Source organism: Podarcis bocagei (assembly GCF_964188305.1).
Source record: "Podarcis bocagei genome assembly, chromosome: 7".
NCBI lineage: Eukaryota > Metazoa > Chordata > Lepidosauria > Squamata > Lacertidae > Podarcis > Podarcis bocagei.
The window spans coordinates 70588726-70607860 of record NC_138132.1 but is presented as its reverse complement, the minus strand read 5'-3'; the positions used below and the strand labels follow the sequence as shown (position 1 = coordinate 70607860).

Sequence of the window (19135 nt, the reverse complement as noted above, 5' to 3'; positions counted from 1 at the left end):
CATCAATTAATCCATTAAAAAGAAGTCAATTTAATATGTTTGGGGTGCTTTAAACCTCGCAGTGGGTTGGACCCTGGGAAAAGCTTCCAACGACGATTCTATGAAGGCTACCAGCGCACGCATGCGCATCGGAAGCCGGCAAGCGCAACAAGGGCGGGGCCAAAGGGGCGGGGCCAAAAGGCAGAGGCGGGGCCTGTTCTCTTATTCTCTCTCCGGCCGTTGTGCTGAAGCTTCTCTTGGCCTTTCGCTTGGTTCTGCTCCTCCTCCTCCTCCTTCCCCCTCACCTGCCAAGGGGACACGGGCCGCGCGAGCCGGAGCCCGGCCAAGGAGCGCGCTGGCTGGTTCCCTGCCTGCGCGGCCTAATGCGGTTGCTTAGCAACGCGGAAGCGGAACTACAGCTCCCGTCGCCCTCTGGCGCATGCGCTTCGGCCTCGTGTCTTTTTTTTTAATACACCGAGTTCTGATTGGTCGCCTCTCCCACGCTCGTTCCGCCGCATGCGCGCGGCCGACTCGGGCTCCTCACGTGATTTCCGACCTCCAGGACCTTGTAAGTAGCGTCTCTACGGTTGTCGCTTTGAGGTCGTGTGAGCGCGCCGAGTTGCCTTGCGCGGGTTTGGGGAATAGCAGCTAAGGGCTCAGGCAGCAGGTACAGCTCGCCACGCGGGGGAGAAGCCGGCTGCTTCAATCAGCCCCTTTTCTCGGAACCATGTGGACTAGCTCCTTACTTTATTTTGAGGGGAAGGAGCGTAGCTCAGTGGTTGAGCATCTGCTTTGCATCTGGAAGGTCCCAAGGTAGGGAGTGTACGCTATGTGAGACCTTGCAGAGCCGCTGCGGATAGATAACTGCTAAATTCAGGGTCGCCGCCTGTCCTGTATAATACAGGATTGTCCCATATTTCAGTATAAGATGCTCTCTCTGTGTGTGTCTCTCTTACTCTGCCAAGTTAGGCATCCTCTCCAAATGCATGTGTTCGAAAGGGTGTGAGAAAGGTCATGTATTTAAGCTGTGGGTAGCCAAGCACAGACAGATTTACAACTTCGTGAATGTGGGTGTGTGAAAAATTTCAGAGACGCCAATAGATTGTAATAGATTGCTTTGAATTCACTTCAGCACCAGCTGGGAAAAAAATAATAACCCCCCCCCCCAACTGCTCTGCCCGATCCTGTCCTATATTTTGCCAGAACAAAGGTGGCAGTTGTAAATGGACTGGTGGTCTGACTGTATAAAAAGAGCTGTCTACATTTCTGGGTTAGGGATAATTGAGGAATAGACCACAAGGATTCTGTGCTCTCATTCCCTGGGCTTAACTTCTATTCCACATCCCCCTCTCTCATTTATTTCAGAATTGCAGAAATTTAGGTAGCCTGGTTCCTCATTTCATAACTGTAAGCTGATGGCTCTTTTTTCTTTGTTTTAATATGAGACTGCTACTGAGTGTTGGGATCTGATTTGTTACCTCTGTTTCCCCTTCTCTACAGGAACCAGACATCATGGTTCAGCTGGGTAAGTGGGATTACCGTACTTTTCACCCTATAGGGCGCACTGGCCCATAGGACGCACTTATTTTTTGGGGGGTGGGGGGAAATAAAGGGGGGAATTATTCCCCCCACCCGAGCTTGCCGGGCTGGGGGCGGGGGAAGCCCCAGCTTCCCCCGACCCCAGCCCCCAGAACGGGTTCCGGGAGCGACGGCGAGGTTGCATTCAATGGTACCATTGTTTAAAGGACGTGGGTAGCGCTGCGGTCTAAATCGCTGAGCCTCTTGGGCTTGCCTATGAGAAGGTTGGCGGTTCGAATCCCTGTGACAGGGTGAGCTCCCGTTGCTCGGTCCCAGCTCCTGCCAACCTAGCAGTTCGAAAGCACGCCAAAAAGTGCAAGTAGATAAATAGGTACCGCTCCGGCAGGAAGGTAAACGGCGTTTCGGAGTGCTGCTCTGCTTTGTGGTCCGTTGCGCCACATGACCCGGAAAAACTGTCTGCGACAAACGCCGGCTCCCTCAGCCTGTAAAGCGAGATGAGCACTGTAACCCCAGAGTCATCTGCGACTGGACTTGGCTGTCAGGGGTCCTTTAACTTTACCTTTTTTTTACCATTGTTTAAAGACTGAAACGACTTAAAAATTAACTGTAACTAAACAGATATTTGGTACTTCTAGGCGGGGTGGGGTGGGGTGTAAAAACAAAAATCAGCATTTAGAATAGAATAGAATAGAATAGAATAGAATAGAATAGAATAGAATAGAATAGATTCTTTATTGTCATTACACAAGTGCAACATTGTACAAAGTGCAACGAAATTGGATGCCATCCCTTAAAACATCAAAAGCAAAACAACAACAACAACCAAACAAACCACATTCCAGCCACACCCACACCACACCCATCAAACTCCCAGGTCACACTATCGAGTTACAGCATTCAAAAAGGCCACAGCTCTTGGATAGAAACTGTTTTTCAGTCTATTTGTCTTTGACTTGATGTTTCTATATCTCCTGCCAGAAGGCAGTAGTGCAAACAGACCGTGTCCCGGGTGAGATGAATCCTGCAGGATGTTATTTGCTTTCCTAAGACAACGGGAACCGTACAGTTCTTCCAAAGATGGGAGAGGATGACCAATAATCCTTTGGGCTGTGGTTATGACCTTCTGGAGCACCTTCCTCTCCCTAGCTGTACAACTGGAGAACCAAGCACAAATACAGTATGTAAGAATGCTCTCTATGGAGCCTCGGTAGAAGCACACCAGCAGTCTCTCACTCAGATTGTTCTTCTTTAAAAGTCTGAGGAAATAAATTCTCTGCTGGGCCTTCTTCACCAGAGCAGTGGTATGTGCGCTCCAAGTCATGCCCTGATCGATAGCTACTCCCAAAAACCTGAATTCCGCCACCCTCTCCACCCGTTCCCCGTTGATATACAAGGGCTGAATGTCCGCCTTTTTTTTTCCTGTAATCCACCACCAATTCCTTGGTCTTAGCCGTATTAAGAGCCAGATTGTTCTCTCCACACCAAACACAGAGCCGCTCCACCTCGTCCCGATAGGCGGACTCATCCCCTCCTGAAATGAGCCCTACCCTATTTATGAGTGATATATATTGCAGATGAAGAAAAGCACTATGGAGTTGGTGGTCATCACTGCCTCCATTGGGAGCGAGTTCTACAGCTTAACTGTGCTCTGTGTAAAGAAGTATTTCCTTCAGCTTGTTTAACCACTGGAGGGAAATCTTCAATAAATGCAGGGTTTCTGTTGACATTGCCTTTGCACGGTCTCCTTTCCAGGGCACTGCCTCCTGAAAAAGTACTACAACGCGCATACCGTCATCCGCTTTGCTATGGGTGGCTGCGCCAACAGGCCTTACTTTCGGATCGTGGCTGCACAGAACAAGCGAGCCCGGGACGGGAAGCACCTGGAGCAGATTGGGTGCTACGACCCGCTTCCCAACGACCACAATGAGAGGATCGTTGGTGTGAACTTCGAGCGGCTGAAATACTGGATTGCCAATGGCGCCCATCTCACCAAGCCCGCCGAGAAACTTCTGGGTAATGCCACCTGGTTACCTTCTTTTTTTTGGGGGGGGGATGTTGCTCCTGTTTTGTTGTCGCTTTCTGTGTTCCCTTACTTAGATTGACATTTTGCTTGTTGAACAAAGCATTTATACAAAAATTAAATGTGTTTTATATTTTGAATGGTTTCCCCACCATGCCAAACTCCTGCATTATTTTAACCTATCCTTGTGGTGGGGTTTTGCTGAATAAAATTCTGATTATTGTACAGTTATCCATTGAACTTAGGCAGTTCCTGATAATGATGATTCGTAAAATCATACGAGGGTATAAGGGGCCCCAGGGCTCCTCCAATTCAACTACCTTCAATGCAGGAATTTTTTTTCTTAATCCTCCCGTTTATTTTTAAGCTGAAAATTTGTCTGGGGGAACAAGTGGAACAGAAAGCACAGCGTGCTTCCTGATGTCACGGGCAACCAGGCAATCAGTTCTCTCACAGCTTTGCGCTTAAGCCTAGCGTTGGGGAAGCTGTATCTTTTTGGACTCCCAACTCCCATTATCCCTAACCATTGGCCATTGGGTCAGATGAGAGTTGTAGTCTTAACAGCAGCATGCACCCCTGACATATGACTGCAAAATTTTCGGTACATTTTCTGAAGGCGATGAACTCCAGATTTTGTGTGTCCTGACTCTCCCCACCGTGCTATGCTTTAGACAGTTGACCTCGAGACATAATGCAGGGAAGGAGAGCTTCAGAACCAGGGATCAAATGTGGCCCTCCAGCCCTCTGTATCTGGCCCTCAGAATTCTGCCTAAGCCACATCCCCTCACTGCTCCTGCTTCACACTCTCAGGTGTCTGGCTTGAACTCTGATAATGTGTCTTTGCTTAGCTTCCTGGATGGAGGATAGGGAAAGCAGCCTATTGTGCAAAGGTAATAACTGCACAAATTGCTCCAGCCGCTTTTGCCTCTGGCCTCACGCACCATTCATACATGCCCCCTGGAAAGTTGACCGGAAGCGAATGTGACCCATCAGGCTGAGAGAGGTTCCCCCACCCTTGCTGTGAAGAGTATAGACAGCAACAGCAAAGTGCCTTTTCTTTCCTCCGCCCAGGGCTTTCTGGATTCCTCCCCCTGCATCCGATGACCATCACAAACGCCGAAAGAGTGAGGAAAGCACAAGCCCAGCAGGCTGAGAGGGCTGCTCAGGAAGAAGCAAGCCCAGCTCAGAATGAATAAAGAGCAAAGTGTGGGGCTCTCGCTACCAGCTCCTCGAAGGCAGTGCCAGGATGAAGGACCGCCTGTTGTGCAGTAATACATTAATGCTTGGATGCTGTGTGCCATTTTGATTCAAGGTGGCAGAACGAAACATCACTTTGGCATGACTTTTCCCGTTTTCTGGGATAGGTTTGGCCACCTCTCGAGATACCATTGGCAACCTTGGGATGAAGGTTTCTAAGATGAGGCATGCATTGATGTTTGAACTCCAGGCGCCATTTGGAATTACCATAGCGTACTGAAACATTTTGGGTGTGACTTCACCCATTTTTTTGGCATGAGTTCATACCGCCTCCTGAGATATTGCCACCAAACTTTGCATGAGGGTTCCCAAGTGGGGTGGCAGTGGTTTTTGTTGATGTTTGGATCTGGGCACCAATTAAGAATCCGGAAGGCTGAAATGTGTGTTTCTTGTCACGGAATAGAGCAAATGTGCATTTATTTGTGCCTTACTGAACACAGATAATGACCTGGCCTCCTATTGATATTTATTCCATCAATGTCAAGGGTGGTACCCAACGTTAGTCCTACTCAATAGCAGACTCACTGAAATTAATGGATATGACTAACAGATCCATTCGTTTCAGTGGGTCTGCTCCGATTAGGATTTAACTGGATACAACCCTATAAATATATCTCATCTGAACAGTTGCTCCTGAGCAATTTTTACACTTGCGTCAGATTGATGCACAGTTAAAACTTACAGAATTTCTTGCCAAAAGGTTATGCCATGAATGCAGACTGCTATATATTTTGGAAAGTTGCTTGTCTGTTCATTTAGCCACCTCTTAAGGTACTGTCACAAATTTGGCACGATGGTTCCTGAGATCAAGGAGCAAGTTTTCTTCCATGTCTGGATACAGCCAGACACCTTTGGAATCACAATGGAGGACTGAACCCTGCACTGATTTCAACCACTGATTTAAAAACTGCACTGATTTTTGTGTGTGTGTGTCTTAGAATTCCTGCACAACACGAGGTACGAGGCCCCTAGCAATAAAATTAAATAACGTGGTTTTGGAAGTAGTTGCTACTGCTGAGTCTTCAAGCTGTATTGTGACGATATGACATGACTGTTTCGGTGGTAATGCAAATTATTAGCAACTTACACCACTAGTAGGAGCAGGTTTCTTGCAGAATAAGAGGAAGCGGCAAGTGGGTCAGAGAGAAAAACTAAACATTACGTGCAATCATTTAATTGGAGTCAGGAAAAGGAATTATAAAAGATGACCAAGAATGGATCAAGCCCCAGTTAGGAAAGAATGTGAAGAGGAGAGACTTTAGCTTTCAAATCTCTATTTGCTGGAACTCTTTTTCTTAGAGGTAGTGATTGGAGGGAGCGGTTCGGCGGCGCCCAGAGCTGGGACTTTCACCCCTTTCTGTTTCAGCAACTGGTAAAACTCTAGACGGTCTGTTATTATTTTCTGGAAGACAGATCCACAGAGGAGCTTTCTGTTAGAAATGGAGGCAGCTATTCCATCCTCCCATCCCGCTTCTGCATTGCAGCCACAGTGACAATCTGACTTCCACATGGTTACTTTTACCTGTAAGGACTCTAAAACTTCATCGTCTGTGATTTCGGCCTGGGGAGACTTGGTGCCAGGGGTGCTGTAAGTTGCCTGGATGATTCTGCTCCGAAACCTTTCAAACTTTCAGTGAAAAGAAGGGCGGGGGAATGAAGTGGACAGTGCCTTAGTTCAAAAATTAGAGAATGTCATTCCTTAGAATCAAAGCTAATGCAGTGAGGCAGAGGTCTCTCCCAGGCAACCAGTCTACATTCGTCCTGATACACGTGCACAAAGATTCCGAGTAGGACCATTGCTTATTCTGATTTCTTTGGGAAAAGGTTGAACGACATTGCACCAAGCAGTCCTTATCGCTCACTTTCCAGTGGATATCCCTGTCACTTTCCTTACAGCAAAAGGTCTGGTTTTCCCCTGGAAGTGGGTTTATTGCACAAGAACACCAAATCCACCTGAGTTGCACAATCTGGATTTCCCAGCACGTGACTGAATCGCACCCCTGAAACAGGGACGTTCTGGAAGCGGCCAGGATTCTCGGTTACTCATTTGTGAGAGCCATGTTTCATGCCATTTTCAAATTTTTGATTTGTTTCCATCTTTCAAAGAGCACTAGAAACTTCAATTCAGATTTTTATCCATTTAAAATAGCAGGGCTTACCCCAAGGAACTCTGGGAAGCGGAAGAGGAGCAAATGGGGTACAGCACCACAATAAGCAGCTCACCCCCACCTGCCTGCCTTCTTGCTTACATCCAGCCCTGTGGATGGCCCTGGCTGTCCAATTCCTTCTCCTTAGCCCTAGCGTTGCCCTTGTGTTGCAGAAAGGAGGATGCAGTCAAAACTAGATCTGGCTCTGCTTGTCACTGGCAGTGGCTGCAGCTGTCACTGGCTCTGGTGCCACGTACTGCCTCCCCACCAGCTCCAATGGGCACCAACCACCAGACTCTGGGAGCTGCCGTTTTGCAGACCGACAGAATTCAGTTCTGTTCCTGAGGTACTAGTGAAAATACTTTGGGCCTCTGTGTAGACATAAACGTACATTCATAACATTACATGCGCATATGCATGTAAGCATGCAAGCATGCATTAAACAGAGAAGGTCTTGGGTTCAATCCCTGGCAGGTTGCACTGGGCACAAAACTCCTGGAGAGCCTCTGCCAGTAGACATAGACCAGGGTTTCCCAAACTTGGGTCTCCAGCTGTTTTTGGACTACAGCTCCCATCATCCCTAGCTAGAAGGACCAGTGGTCAGAGATGATGGGAACTGTAGTCCCAAAACAGCTGGAGACCCAAGTTTGGGAAGCCCTGGTGTAGACAATACTCAGCTAGATGGACCAACTGCCCTGCCTTTGTTTTAATTGAGTTTAGTAGCGTATTTTTGCACTGCTGTGGTGAAGGGTTGATAAGAAATGCAAATGGTAATAACGGTAATAAGAATGACATAATAGCAATAACAGGGGTGGTAGTAGTGGTTGAAGAAGCCCTGCGATCTGTGGAGAAGATTACCCTGGCACTGATGCTCTCCAGAGTGACTCTGGTTTGCTGCTCTGCCCGCTGCAAGATCTCCAGCTGTCTCTGCAGGTCGTTCTGCCGGCTCAGCTCGTTCCCAACATGGTGCTGATTCAGTAACAGCTCGGCCTGGAGCCGGTTGACGTTGCTCTGCAAGTCATCAATCATCTGGCTCTTGTCAGTTAGTTTGGATTCCAGATCAGCGAGGTCCTGCGTGGCAGGAGAGGAGAAAGATAGAACTGGTAACAAAGAGTAAGGATGGAGGTTTTGATTTGGTCTGCTTTCTAATGGGAAACTACCTAATTTGCAGTTCCCAGACTAATAAACAAACCGAAACGCAGCTATCCTTTGAAAATCCACACTGTGCCGAATTTTTCTCCAGCCAAACACTGTGCGCAACAATAATTGAAATGTGAGAGGAGAGTGCAAAATGGCTGCTGTGGGGGCACGGCATATCAGAAGATGGCTGCTGTCGTGGGACAGCTTGGGCCAATCATTATCTCTCAGTCTAACCTACCTCGAAGGTAGGATAAAAGTGGAGAGAGGGAGACACGTATACAGCTCCTTGGGCTCCTTGGAGGACAAGTGGGATAGAAATGTAGTAATTAATAAAGCAAAAAACAAAACAGAATAATGGCTTGAATGTAAGAGAGGCTGAGGCTGTAGAAACAAGAATGGCGTACGAAAAGCTCAGTCTCTTTTGCAGGTGCCTTAGGAGTTACAGGCAAGCACACTGGTGCCCATGGGCACCACATTGGAGACCCACAATAAGAACTTAGGAACCTGCTTTGTGGATTCAGTTTGCATTTAGTGGCAAAGCCACCTGATTTGCACTTTCTGCAACAAGAAATGAACTGAAGCACAGTCCAGCCACTGAAATTCACACTTCCCCAAATTTTCCAGTGCAGTTCCCCAGACAGGTAAGGTGTGGGGGGAAATGCATACGCTAGGGTGCAGCGCACCTGCAAATGCATATATATGGGGAAATATAATTTTAAAATGCCTCAAATTAGAGGAAAATGCATGCAACAATGGGCATATTAGGAGAAATTCAAACGGAAATGCTGAGGAAGTTCATGAGGACTCCCCGCCACCCCCGACACACACAAAAAATGCAAACTGATGTGGAAATGTGGAGAAGCGAAGTTTAAGACCGGAAAAAATGAGAGAAACCAAAACTGAGATATTCGCCCTCCCTACTGGCAGGGAGCAGCAACTCACCTGCCTGAGATTGTAATTCTCTCTCTCGATGGAGCCCATCATTTCGTCGTGCTTCCTCTCCTCTCTCAAGTTGCTAAACTAAAATAAAAAGGCAAGCATGAGAAAGGGCTCCATTTAGTATGTTCACGGCCCGGCGGAAATCCCAGCTGGAAGGTACAGCCCGTAAGAAGACAGGAAGCTTCCTTAGACTCAGCCAGAGCACAGCTGCATCTAACTCAGTATTGCCTTGATTACTTAAACTGCAGAATTCGCTCCCACAGGAGGTAGCGATGGCTGCCAACCAATTATTTAGGGTTAGACCAATTCATGGAGAAGGCTGTCAATGGATCCTAGCCACAATGGCCATGCTCTGCCTCCGTAGTTGGGAGGCAGTAATGCTACTGGAACACCAGTTGCTGGAAACCACAGGAGGGAAGGAGTGCTCTTGTGATTTTGGCCCCTGTGAGAACAGGATGCTGGACAAAATGGACCACCGGCCTGATGCAAGAGCAGGGCCCTTGGTACGTCCTTATGTCTACTCCCATCTGCCAGCAGCTCTGCAGGATCTCGGGCTGGGGACCTTTCCAGCACTGCCTGGAGATGCTGGGGATTGAACCCAGGAGAATTCTGCTTGCAAAGCGGATGCTCTACCACTAAGCCATGGCAACTTCCTCCAAGTGCCACGTGAACCTCCAGCCAGCCACAGACCTGCCATCTCACCATAAGGCCATGAAGATCTTAGCAGCAAACCTGCTAGAAACATGTAGAGGGGCCAATCCATTCTCTCAGCCCTCTCAGGGACCTAGGAAGTTATCTTATGCTGAGTCAGACTACTGGTCCAACTAGCTCAGGATTGGCTGCATGAATGCCAGTGGCTGTCCAGGGTTTCAGAGAGGAGGCTGTTCCAAATCCTTATCTGGAGATAGCGGGGATTGAACTGGATACCTTCTCTTTCTCCAGTTAATTTTTATCTATTTTTACAAATCCATAATGAATTAAACAACTTTAATACAGTGGTACCTCGGGTTACAGTTGCTTCAGGTTACAGACTCTGCTAACTCAGAAATAGTACCTCGGGTTAAGAACTTTGCTTCAGGATAAGAACAGAAATTGTGCAGCAGCAGTGGGAGGCCCCATTAGCTAAAGTGGTACCTCAGGTTAAGAACAGTTTCAGGTTAAGAACTGACCTCCAGAACGAATTAAGTTCATAACCCAAGGTATCACTGTACAACTTTTTAAAAAATAAATAAATAATGGCTTCCCAGATGTGCCAATAATTAACCCTTATTGCTGCTTATATTTCATAATTATCTCTAATTCACAATTTCCCCCTTTTGTACTTGTCCATTCATTTGTCAATTCCTGCTTGTACACTAGTTAACATTTCCAATGTTATGAAGTGAGGATTGCTCATCCGTTTATCAATCCACATTAACCCATTAATTATTATTTCTGAAACAAAACCTTCATTTCCCTCCATCTGTGTATATAAAAAACTTAATCATTCCCACCCCGTAGTTGTTTTCCATTCGATTCTTAATTTGTAACAAATTCACATCAAATTAATTTGAATTCCCTACATCTTTAAAAGTGTCCTGGAGTGGAGACCTTCCTTACAGAAAGCAGGTGCTCAACCACTGAGAAACGACCCCCTCCTCACCATCTCATGCATTCAGCTATTTAAGAGCACGCCTTAAAAAATTAAAAGAATTCTCAGCCTTCCCCGCAATCCAAACCCAGCAGAACTGTGTAAACCCCCCAATCAACATACTTTATTAGACATGGCTTCCAGCTGAGCTCCCCGCTCCCTCAGCTCCTTCTGCAATGATTCTCGCTCTGCGTGAACTTTCCTGAGCTGGGATGCCTCAAAGGATAGCTGCCTTTGCAAGGAAGATAACGCGCCTAGGGAATCAAAAGAAAAGCCCATGAATGTGATCGAGGCCACCCAGTATGGATCGCCAGAAACTCTCCACTAGCATGAACCCTCTGAATTAACAAGAGAGGGACCTGCAAACCAATGTTGCTGTTTTGTTTTTGCCTTCTTGCAGGCATGCTCTCGTCCAATGGACAACCAATCCCAATCCCAGGAAACTCCATTCCATTCCCTGTGCCCTGGTTTTCTTTGCTTTTTCCAATGGGCTACCATGCCCAATCCCAGGAAACTCCATTCCATTCTCCATTCCCTGGTTTTCTTTTCTTTTTCCAACCAACACTCAGCAATCCATGGTTGCTGGGCATGCTCAGCTCTCATTGGGCTCTTGAGGAGGTCACCCGCTTAGGATTCCAAAATGATTGTTTTGCATTTCAACTAACCTCAGGGTTCCACTGAGCATGCTCACAACTCCCTCTTGTTTCTCAGTGGCCTCACCTTAGTTCCATTTCAATCAGTGCCTACAATGTGAGATTGCCTCCAGAAGGGGTGACTCTTGGTTCCCCAAGGAAAATATTAGCCAACCCATTTCCATATATATATATATATATATATAACCATCTCAGCTTTCCAAAGTTACCCTTGGCCATGTCATAATCAAATTTCACTTTCTGCAGCTCGTCGTACAGCTTGTTGTTCATCCTCTGGAACTCGAGAAGCTTGCTAAAAAGGAGCTCCTCTTCCGATTCTTCCGTATTCACTTCTTCGTAAGACCCACTTTCCACACGCATCTCTTCCTTGCCCTCCAAGCGTACCTTTTCCTGTATTTCAGAGTACTGTGCAGAGAGAGCACAAAGAAAGACTGGGATGCCAAAGTAAGGGCATGGGAGAAAGCCAATTTTGTTCGCGTTTTAACAGGAAACTACACAATCCGTACTTCTCAAAGCAACACGTGAGCTGGAACACAATTAGCCTTTGAAATCTGCACTTCTCCAAATTTTGTACTGCGGCTCTCCAAGCAAGAAAAGCATGCAAAATATGCACACCCTAAGGAGAAGATTTGCATAGAAATGCATACCTTACTGAAAACAGCATTCAAAAATGCATTATAGTAGGGGAAACTGCATCCACCCCCCAAAAAAGGGTATGTTAGGAGAAATCCACACAAAAATACTGGTGAATTCTCATTAGAATTTAGGGGTTGTTGGGGGGTTTTTTTCCTTCAAAAGTGCAAATTGCTGTAGAAATGTGCAGAACCAAATTTACAACTGGAAAATGAGGAAACTGGCCTCTGCTAGGTTCCTCTACTCAAACATTTCCCCTTCTTCCTCCATTTCCCCTGCCTGGATTAGACCTTTTACTCACCAACGAGTCAGAACTTTAGGGCACAGGTCCTGGGACCCCACAGAGTGAGCAGATGGGCACCCGTTAAATGCAGCAGCAGGTCGGACCACATTTGGAAGTAAGCAAAGTGATGAGGATGACTTAGGCACATAAAACCTTTCTTAAACCAAGCCAGAAGCTTGCTCCACTTTGTTCAGCATTGTCTACATGGACTGGCAGCACCTCAAGAGGGTGACCTGGAGACACTGGGGATTGAACCTTCTAAAGGAATAGGGTCCTTAAGACCAGAGTCTAAAACCACCTAACTTCACCACTGCTGACTCTGACCCTGATAAGGAGGGTGCCAGCCAGGTCAGTTTGGACACTAGAGAATGAGGTCTTGCTGTGGCCTGGGGGAAAAGCAGGATAGCAAGGGAAAGGGACTCCCAAGGGCCAGTTAGGCAATTCTGGGGGCCACAACTGAACCACAGGTCAAAGGGTGCCCATCTCTAGCTTGAGGAGGGGGCAGGGTTCTGCCCAGCCCCATAGACATTCTGTACTTCTGCAAATCTTTGTGTGTTCCCCATACCTGCAGAAACTTCCCCTCTTTTGTGTGGACGGTGCTGTTTCGGCTCTATGGACACCAGAGCTTGGGAAATGAATTTGCTACGAGTGTAGAAAATTTCTCCCCAACTGGCCTTTGGGCTCACCTCTTTCTCCAGCTGCTCCAGTTCATTCTGATCCTTCAGCAGCGTCTTGCTAAGGAGAGCCATCTTGGAGTCCACCTGTTTATCTGTCTGGGCCACCTCCAATTTCAACCGCTCCAATTCCTGCCGAAATTCTTCCGGGATGCTCTTCTGCTTCATAAGGACCGGCAGAGAGACACCTCGCCTGCGCAGGTTTGGGTCACTCACTTGCACCGCAAGTTTTTCTTCCGGTTCCTTTTAAGGAGAGGGATAAAAGATTCAGAAGGCACTGAAGCCCTTCCAGTAACTTGGGGAAATGCTGCTAGAACTTGCAAGGTTATCTCAGAACTGTTGTAGGAAATACTGGGCACAGAGGATGCAAAGCATAGGAAGCATAGGGACTCTGCCTGCCATTGACTCTGGCTGTACCTGCCACTGGCTTTGGCGCCACCTACTGTTGGCCTCCAGGCCTTCCATCCTACCAATCCCTATGGGCACCAGCCACCACTGAGGGCGAATCCACCAAGCATATCTCCAAGCATTTGCCATTAGCACAGAGGCTGTGCATTCACTTGCCCTGCTCTCCCTTTAGTTGGATTGCAAAGTAAGAGCCCCTGGCACATATAGAGGCTTACAGAATTACACACAGACAGCCAATGTAGTGTCGTGTGGTTCGGGATCCTTCTTTTCATAGAACTGCAGAGTTGCAAGGGACCTCGTGAGTCATCTAGTCCAACCCTCCGCAATGCAGGAATCAGAGAATCATAGAATTGTAGGGTTGGAAGGGACCATGGGGATTATCCAGTCCAACACCCTGCAATGAGGTAGCTGCCAGTGGTCCCCCATGGCTCGTATCCACTAGGAGCCTCTCTGTGTTCAGTCCCTTGGATCCCATTTTTGTGGCGCTCCCTTCCGGTTGAGGTCAGGCAGGCCTGTTGAATGTCCAGTGCTTCCTGAATTTTTTCTTTTCCAAAGATTATCTCAGCAGGTTGTTCAAGTGAATGCTGATTTCATAGTTTTAACTCACATTTAGTCTTACTGTATAGCTGTTAAGCGACATGCAAATTGTTGAAATGAAAATTTAAAAAACAGTGGTTCATGTGCCAAACTAGGACCCGGGAGACCCGGGTTCAGATCCCCACTTGGGTGTGAAGCCTGCTAGTTAACCCTGAGCTAGCCTCAGCCTCTCAGCTTAACCTACCACTCAGGGCTGTTGTGAGAGTAAAATGTGGAGCAGGGGAGAACCACGTATACGCCAATCTCAGCTCCTTAGAGGAAAAGCAGGACAGAAAGGCAGTAAATGAATAAACAGAGAAGAAGGACTGGGCCAACCTTCTGGGCGGGTCTCTCCACTGGGGTGAGCTCACCCCCCTGCTGGGCCTGGTCCAGCTGCATCTGCATCACTTCCAGCTCCTCCCGGAGGACTGAGATCACGTCATCCTTGCGGACGAGTTCTGCTTCCATCTTTTGCAAAGTTGTATCCTGGGGGGGCAAGGGGGGGAGATATGGGAACAGCCAGGTTGAGACCTCAAAGACACTTCCTACAGTTGCATGACATGGGTGCCCCACCAGGGCAATAAACACTTTGTCCATTTACATGGCAAGGGTGGGGAACCTCAGGTTACAGGGCAAATGCAGCCGCCCAGGCTGTTCTTCCTGGCCCTTGCAGCACTCCTCGGCCATTCCCCCTTACTGGCCCCACTCTATGCCCTCCTTGAGAGTTTCTGCCTGGCTGGAAGGTGCTCCAGAGCTCGGTTCATGCCTCTTACTTGCCTTGGCAGAGTATAGAGAAATGGATGCTTCTGTATAGAAGCCCTGCTGGAATGTAGGCTGCTGTGCAAAGGGAAAGAGCTGCCCCCGCTGCCCTGCCTACTTTTCACCTCCGGCTGTGCCCCCTGCTGGCATGCGGGCCCCGCAGAAGGCTCTCCACAAGGGAATGTGGCCTCGAGCTGAAAACAGGTGCCCTTGACTGTTATATGGGGTAGGGAGGGAAGACAGCCATGTTCAGATACAAGGAAGACTACTGATGTAGCCCAATATTTTTTACTCTGACAGGCAGACAATCTCCAGGAGCCAGAGATCTTTCCATCAGCTGTATGTTCCCAAGCCCCAATTCATCATGCCGACTTGGGTCTATAAAGGCCCGTGTAGTTCGGGACCCCTATATCTTTCAGAGTGCTTCTCCTGGTGTTGAACCTACTCAGATCCACTGACCTGCACCAGAAGGCCCACTTTCGAGTGCCTCCCTGGAAGGGCACGTAGTGGAAATTGTAGAACTGTATATGCTTTGATAAATAGCCTACACATGGTATAAAAAACTGTAACTACAGAAGGATAGCTCTATTACTCTGGCTGTATTAATGTTTGTCTGATGGAGAGCAGGCTCCAATATGGCAGGCATGCTTTCCGCCTGAGAACGGGACTTAGTTTCCATGCACCTGTAAAACTAAGGTGAGGGCATGGCTCTATATAAGCCTGCGTAATTCATAGGCTTGCAGTTTCCACTTTTGCGTTCTCCCCAGAGGCTGCTGCTGTGACCAAGTAAAGTTGCCTTAAACATCACAACAGTGTGGTTATACTGAAGCACTCCACTACAGGCATGAGTCCCCCCATGCTCAGCATCCAGGGTACCAGGATGGGCCTGGCCAGTGCCAGTGCTTTCCAGTAAGCCTTGCACGGCCCAGTTCCCTGCTCCCTTTCCTCTGCCAAGCTGCTTTGACAGTTACATCCTTACCTTTTCCTGCAGCAGACTGACGTACCATGGGATTCTGCTTCCTTTGCGGGTTTGGCTTTTCAGGTAGACGTCGCCTGTGAAGCCCTCGGTGAAACTTTTCCACTTACGCAACCCAGACATGCTCTGAGTAGATGAGGCTGGACAATCTGTGCGCGCAATGGCAACGGAGTGGAGGAGAGAAAGGCACCGTCAAGGTAGTGCTATGGATCATCTCCGATGCTAGTCCTGAATCTGCTGGGATGCGACTGAAACCCACACGGGTCTAGCAATCGTCTGGAAGCACCCAGGGTGCCATGGGCAATAGTGGAGCCCTTAACGATACATTTAATACATTGCCATTATAAAAAGAAGGCTGTCCTGGGATGTACCGCATCGGAAGGCTAGAAATTGTCCAGCTCAGTTGCCTGAAAAGAGGCGAGTTATAGCAGCTGAAACGAAAGCACTGCACTTTTGTTTAAACATAGCAAAAGCTGCCTGCCCCACACCCCTTTCTGCATTGTCCTGAGATGTAAACTCCGGTTTGCAGCAGGAAGGGGAGGGGAGGGGAGGGGAGGGATCTGTGTGGGAACCAGCAAGTCAGACAAAGGCACTCACATCTGAGGCAGCTCTTTGACTCAAAGATACCTGGTCTCTGAAGTATCAAGTTCCATTCTTCCAAGGAGAGCTGGGAGGACAGACCTATGGTGCTGATGTTGCAAGGCAGGTGGCCTTTGGTTATCTCATTCCCTGCAAGGAGAAGGGGGCGGAGGAGGAGGAGGAGGAAGGAGACGGTTACATGGGTCTTTCACACACACAGTGCATGGAAATCGCCAATAATGGAGGCACCACTTTTTCAGTTTAGACAGCATGCAGCATGCAGCAAAACAAAACCTTCAGCTCTCAGCAGGTTGTTGGATGATCACAACTCCCCTCTTCCCTGACCACTGGCCATGATAGTTGAGGCTGGTGGGAACTGAAGTCCAGCAACATCCTGGAGGACCACTGGTTCTCATGCCCACCCGAAGAGACATTTTGGACGTGAGAAGATTATGGAAGAGGGGCAGGTTAGGGTTACAACAGCACTTAGCAAGCTCAGGAGTCGGTTATCTGGAATGTACGTCAACATCCTGACAGTTCAAGTAAGATTTTCTTGAGTTCAGTTAGGATGCCTTCTTGATTGATGATGGATGGAAAGGTGCTCATTAAAGTACTTTGATGACTGCTTGCTCCTAGCTACTGCACACATCTCACCTGCTTGAGTGCAGCCCCCAGAGCAGGGTGGGGAACCTTTTTCATCCCAAGGGCCACATTTCCTTTTCAGCAACCTTCTGGGGGGCCACATGCTAGTGGTGGGTGAGGCCAGAGGCAAAACTGGGTGGAGCGATAAATGTAAACTTTTGCGGTAGACTAGTCTCTATAGGCACCCCCCCACCTCTCTCTATCCTTCCTGTGTGTTGACGAGGGTGGAGTGTAGGACTAGGGCAGAGTTTCCCAAACTTGGGCCTCCAACTGTTTTTGGACTACAATTCCCATCATCCTTGAACCACTGGTCCTGCTAGCTAGGGAAAGGAAAGGAGATGTTAACAGAATACAATGATGCATCTCAGCCAGACAAAAGCACACATGCAGGTACACAGCAGGGGTGTGGGCTGTGAACAGGATGTAGCCTGGAGAGAGTCCCAAAGGCCCAAAAGAGAGGCTTGAAGGACCATCTTTGGTGCTGGGCTGAGGTTCCCCATCTCTGCACCACAGAAAAACACAGCCCATTGCTCCACCTAACTCAGGGATGGGGAACCTGCTGCCTTCCGTATGTTGTTGGACTCCCAGCTCCCACCACTACTTACCATTGGCCATGCTGGCTGGGGGCTGATGGGAGTTGCAGCCCAGCAGTGCCTGGATGGAGAACCATAGGTTGGGGAAAGCTGTCTTCCAGCCCACTACACCACCCTGGTCTCCCACAGAGACTGCCTCTTCCTCTTGAGCCTTACCAAGGTCAGATGTTGAAGTAGCTTTGTGGCTGTACCTGGGGCACCCAGGGCGCATGAGGAAGGATTTCCACAGTTCCTCCTCGGGCATGTAGGGAGACCTTGTAGGGCTCGCCAGCTGTTCCTTAGCCTGGGGAAGGAGAGGAATTGAGGGTGCAAAGGAGACGAAAAAGGAGGCACCACATCGGCAACCTCTGCTGTTAACGGCATCCTGCACTGAGCAGGCAGGGCTGGACTAAATGATGTCCAGGGCCCTTTCAAATTCGTGCTAGGATTCTGCTCGTATCAAGGCTTTGCCTACCTGCTTCTCATAGTACTCCCTCACTGCTTGGCCTGCTTTGCTGGAGATGGTTTTGCCGCTGGATGGAGGAGTCCACACCGGATTGTTCTGCTGCGACTGCTGCCGCTGCTTCCGTTTGCTCATTTCCTGCAGCACTGTGAAGCTCTTCCTCATCAAGGTGTCGCGTTCCTCCATGAGGGCAGCGGCTCAGTTGCTCCCGTTGCAACAAAGGGGTAAAGAGCCCTGCAAAATTTAAAAGCCCGTTATGAGAAAAAGAGACCTTCTTATTGTCAGATGGGGTATATAGGACTGAACAAAGACTGTGAGCCTATGCACACTGTGTCTGTGGATAGACACCCCCCCACACACGCCTACTGAACATGAGTGGGACATACTTATGACTGAGACGAGCTTGGCTGCTGGATCAGGCCAATGGCTAATCCAACCTGGACCACGCGCTTGTCATCTGAGGCCCTTCTCTACATCCCCCATCCCAGAGAAGTTTGGAGGGTGACAAGAGCCGGGCCTTTTCTGTGGTGGCTCCCCGATTGTGGAACACTCTCCCCAGAGCCATCATTACATGTCTTTAGGCACCAGACAAAAACATTATTCTTTACCCAGGCCTTTAGCCACTAAATAACCTCTAGCCTGTGGAAAGTGTGTTGGAGAGGACTGTGATGATGACTATTGCCTAATTAGGCTGTCTGTATGTATGCTTTTTATGTTTTTTATCATGGATGTTCTGTAATGTGTTTTTAATGTTGGACATAGCCCTGGGATCTTTTGATAGCTGGCGATATAAAAATTGAATTCACAATAATAAAAGTCCAAAGTCCTGTCTTTGGAGTGGCCAACCAGAAGCCCCTGGGAAGCCTGTCAGCAGGACCGGAGTGAAGATATACTCTCTCCCAGCAAAAGGTATTCAAGAGGTCTACTGCCTTCGACAGCAGAGCACAGCTGTCTAGTAGCCACAGGTAACCTTATCCTCCACAAATAACATCACTACCACTCTTAAAGCTTACCTTTGAGTAAATGCAGTTAGGAACGTGGCATAAAGCAATCTATTTCAGGGCCGCAAGGTTTAGTGGCTAGATGAACCAATCAAATGTTTTTGTCGATCCGTCTGGAAAGACAAATTATAAAATGGTGGGGCTGAGTCAACAAGGAGAGACCCACATTTCTTTCCTTTTCCAGCTGTTTTCGATGTGCTAGTATGTTCTAACAACTGGAAAAGAAGTGGGGGGGGGGGAGAGAAGATTACAGACAGCCTGTCCT

The 19135-nt window shown here is 48.3% G+C and overlaps 2 protein-coding genes across 3 annotated transcripts; one reads left to right on the top strand and one right to left on the bottom strand.

Moving 5' to 3' along the window:
* The first annotated feature begins 453 nt into the window (after window positions 1-453).
* On the top strand, window positions 454-4772 carry LOC308591374 (small ribosomal subunit protein bS16m-like). 2 transcript variants are annotated; one of them, XM_081202102.1, is made up of 4 exons: window positions 454-547; window positions 1480-1504; window positions 3271-3531; window positions 4610-4772. In XM_081202102.1, the coding sequence occupies exons 2-4, from the start codon at window positions 1492-1494 to the stop codon at window positions 4732-4734; spliced, it is 399 nt and encodes a 132-aa protein (XP_081058228.1). In that variant the 5' UTR covers window positions 454-547; window positions 1480-1491; the 3' UTR covers window positions 4735-4772. The 2 variants fall into 2 exon arrangements, with proteins under 2 accessions (XP_081058228.1, XP_081058227.1); XM_081202101.1 differs by lacking the exon at window positions 454-547 and adding an exon at window positions 571-646 and having other exon boundaries at window positions 4610-4769.
* Window positions 4773-5953: 1181 nt separating this feature from the next.
* LOC308591459 (coiled-coil domain-containing protein 27-like) lies at window positions 5954-19036 on the bottom strand. The gene is made up of 13 exons (XM_081202227.1): window positions 18883-19036; window positions 17882-18103; window positions 17584-17710; window positions 16211-16342; window positions 15617-15762; window positions 14215-14364; window positions 12907-13137; window positions 11514-11709; window positions 10775-10905; window positions 9025-9102; window positions 7801-8013; window positions 6318-6422; window positions 5954-6197 (listed from the first exon to the last, which is right to left on the bottom strand). The coding sequence occupies exons 2-13, from the start codon at window positions 18053-18055 to the stop codon at window positions 6069-6071; spliced, it is 1812 nt and encodes a 603-aa protein (XP_081058353.1). The 5' UTR covers window positions 18056-18103; window positions 18883-19036; the 3' UTR covers window positions 5954-6068.
* Window positions 19037-19135: the final 99 nt, after the last annotated feature.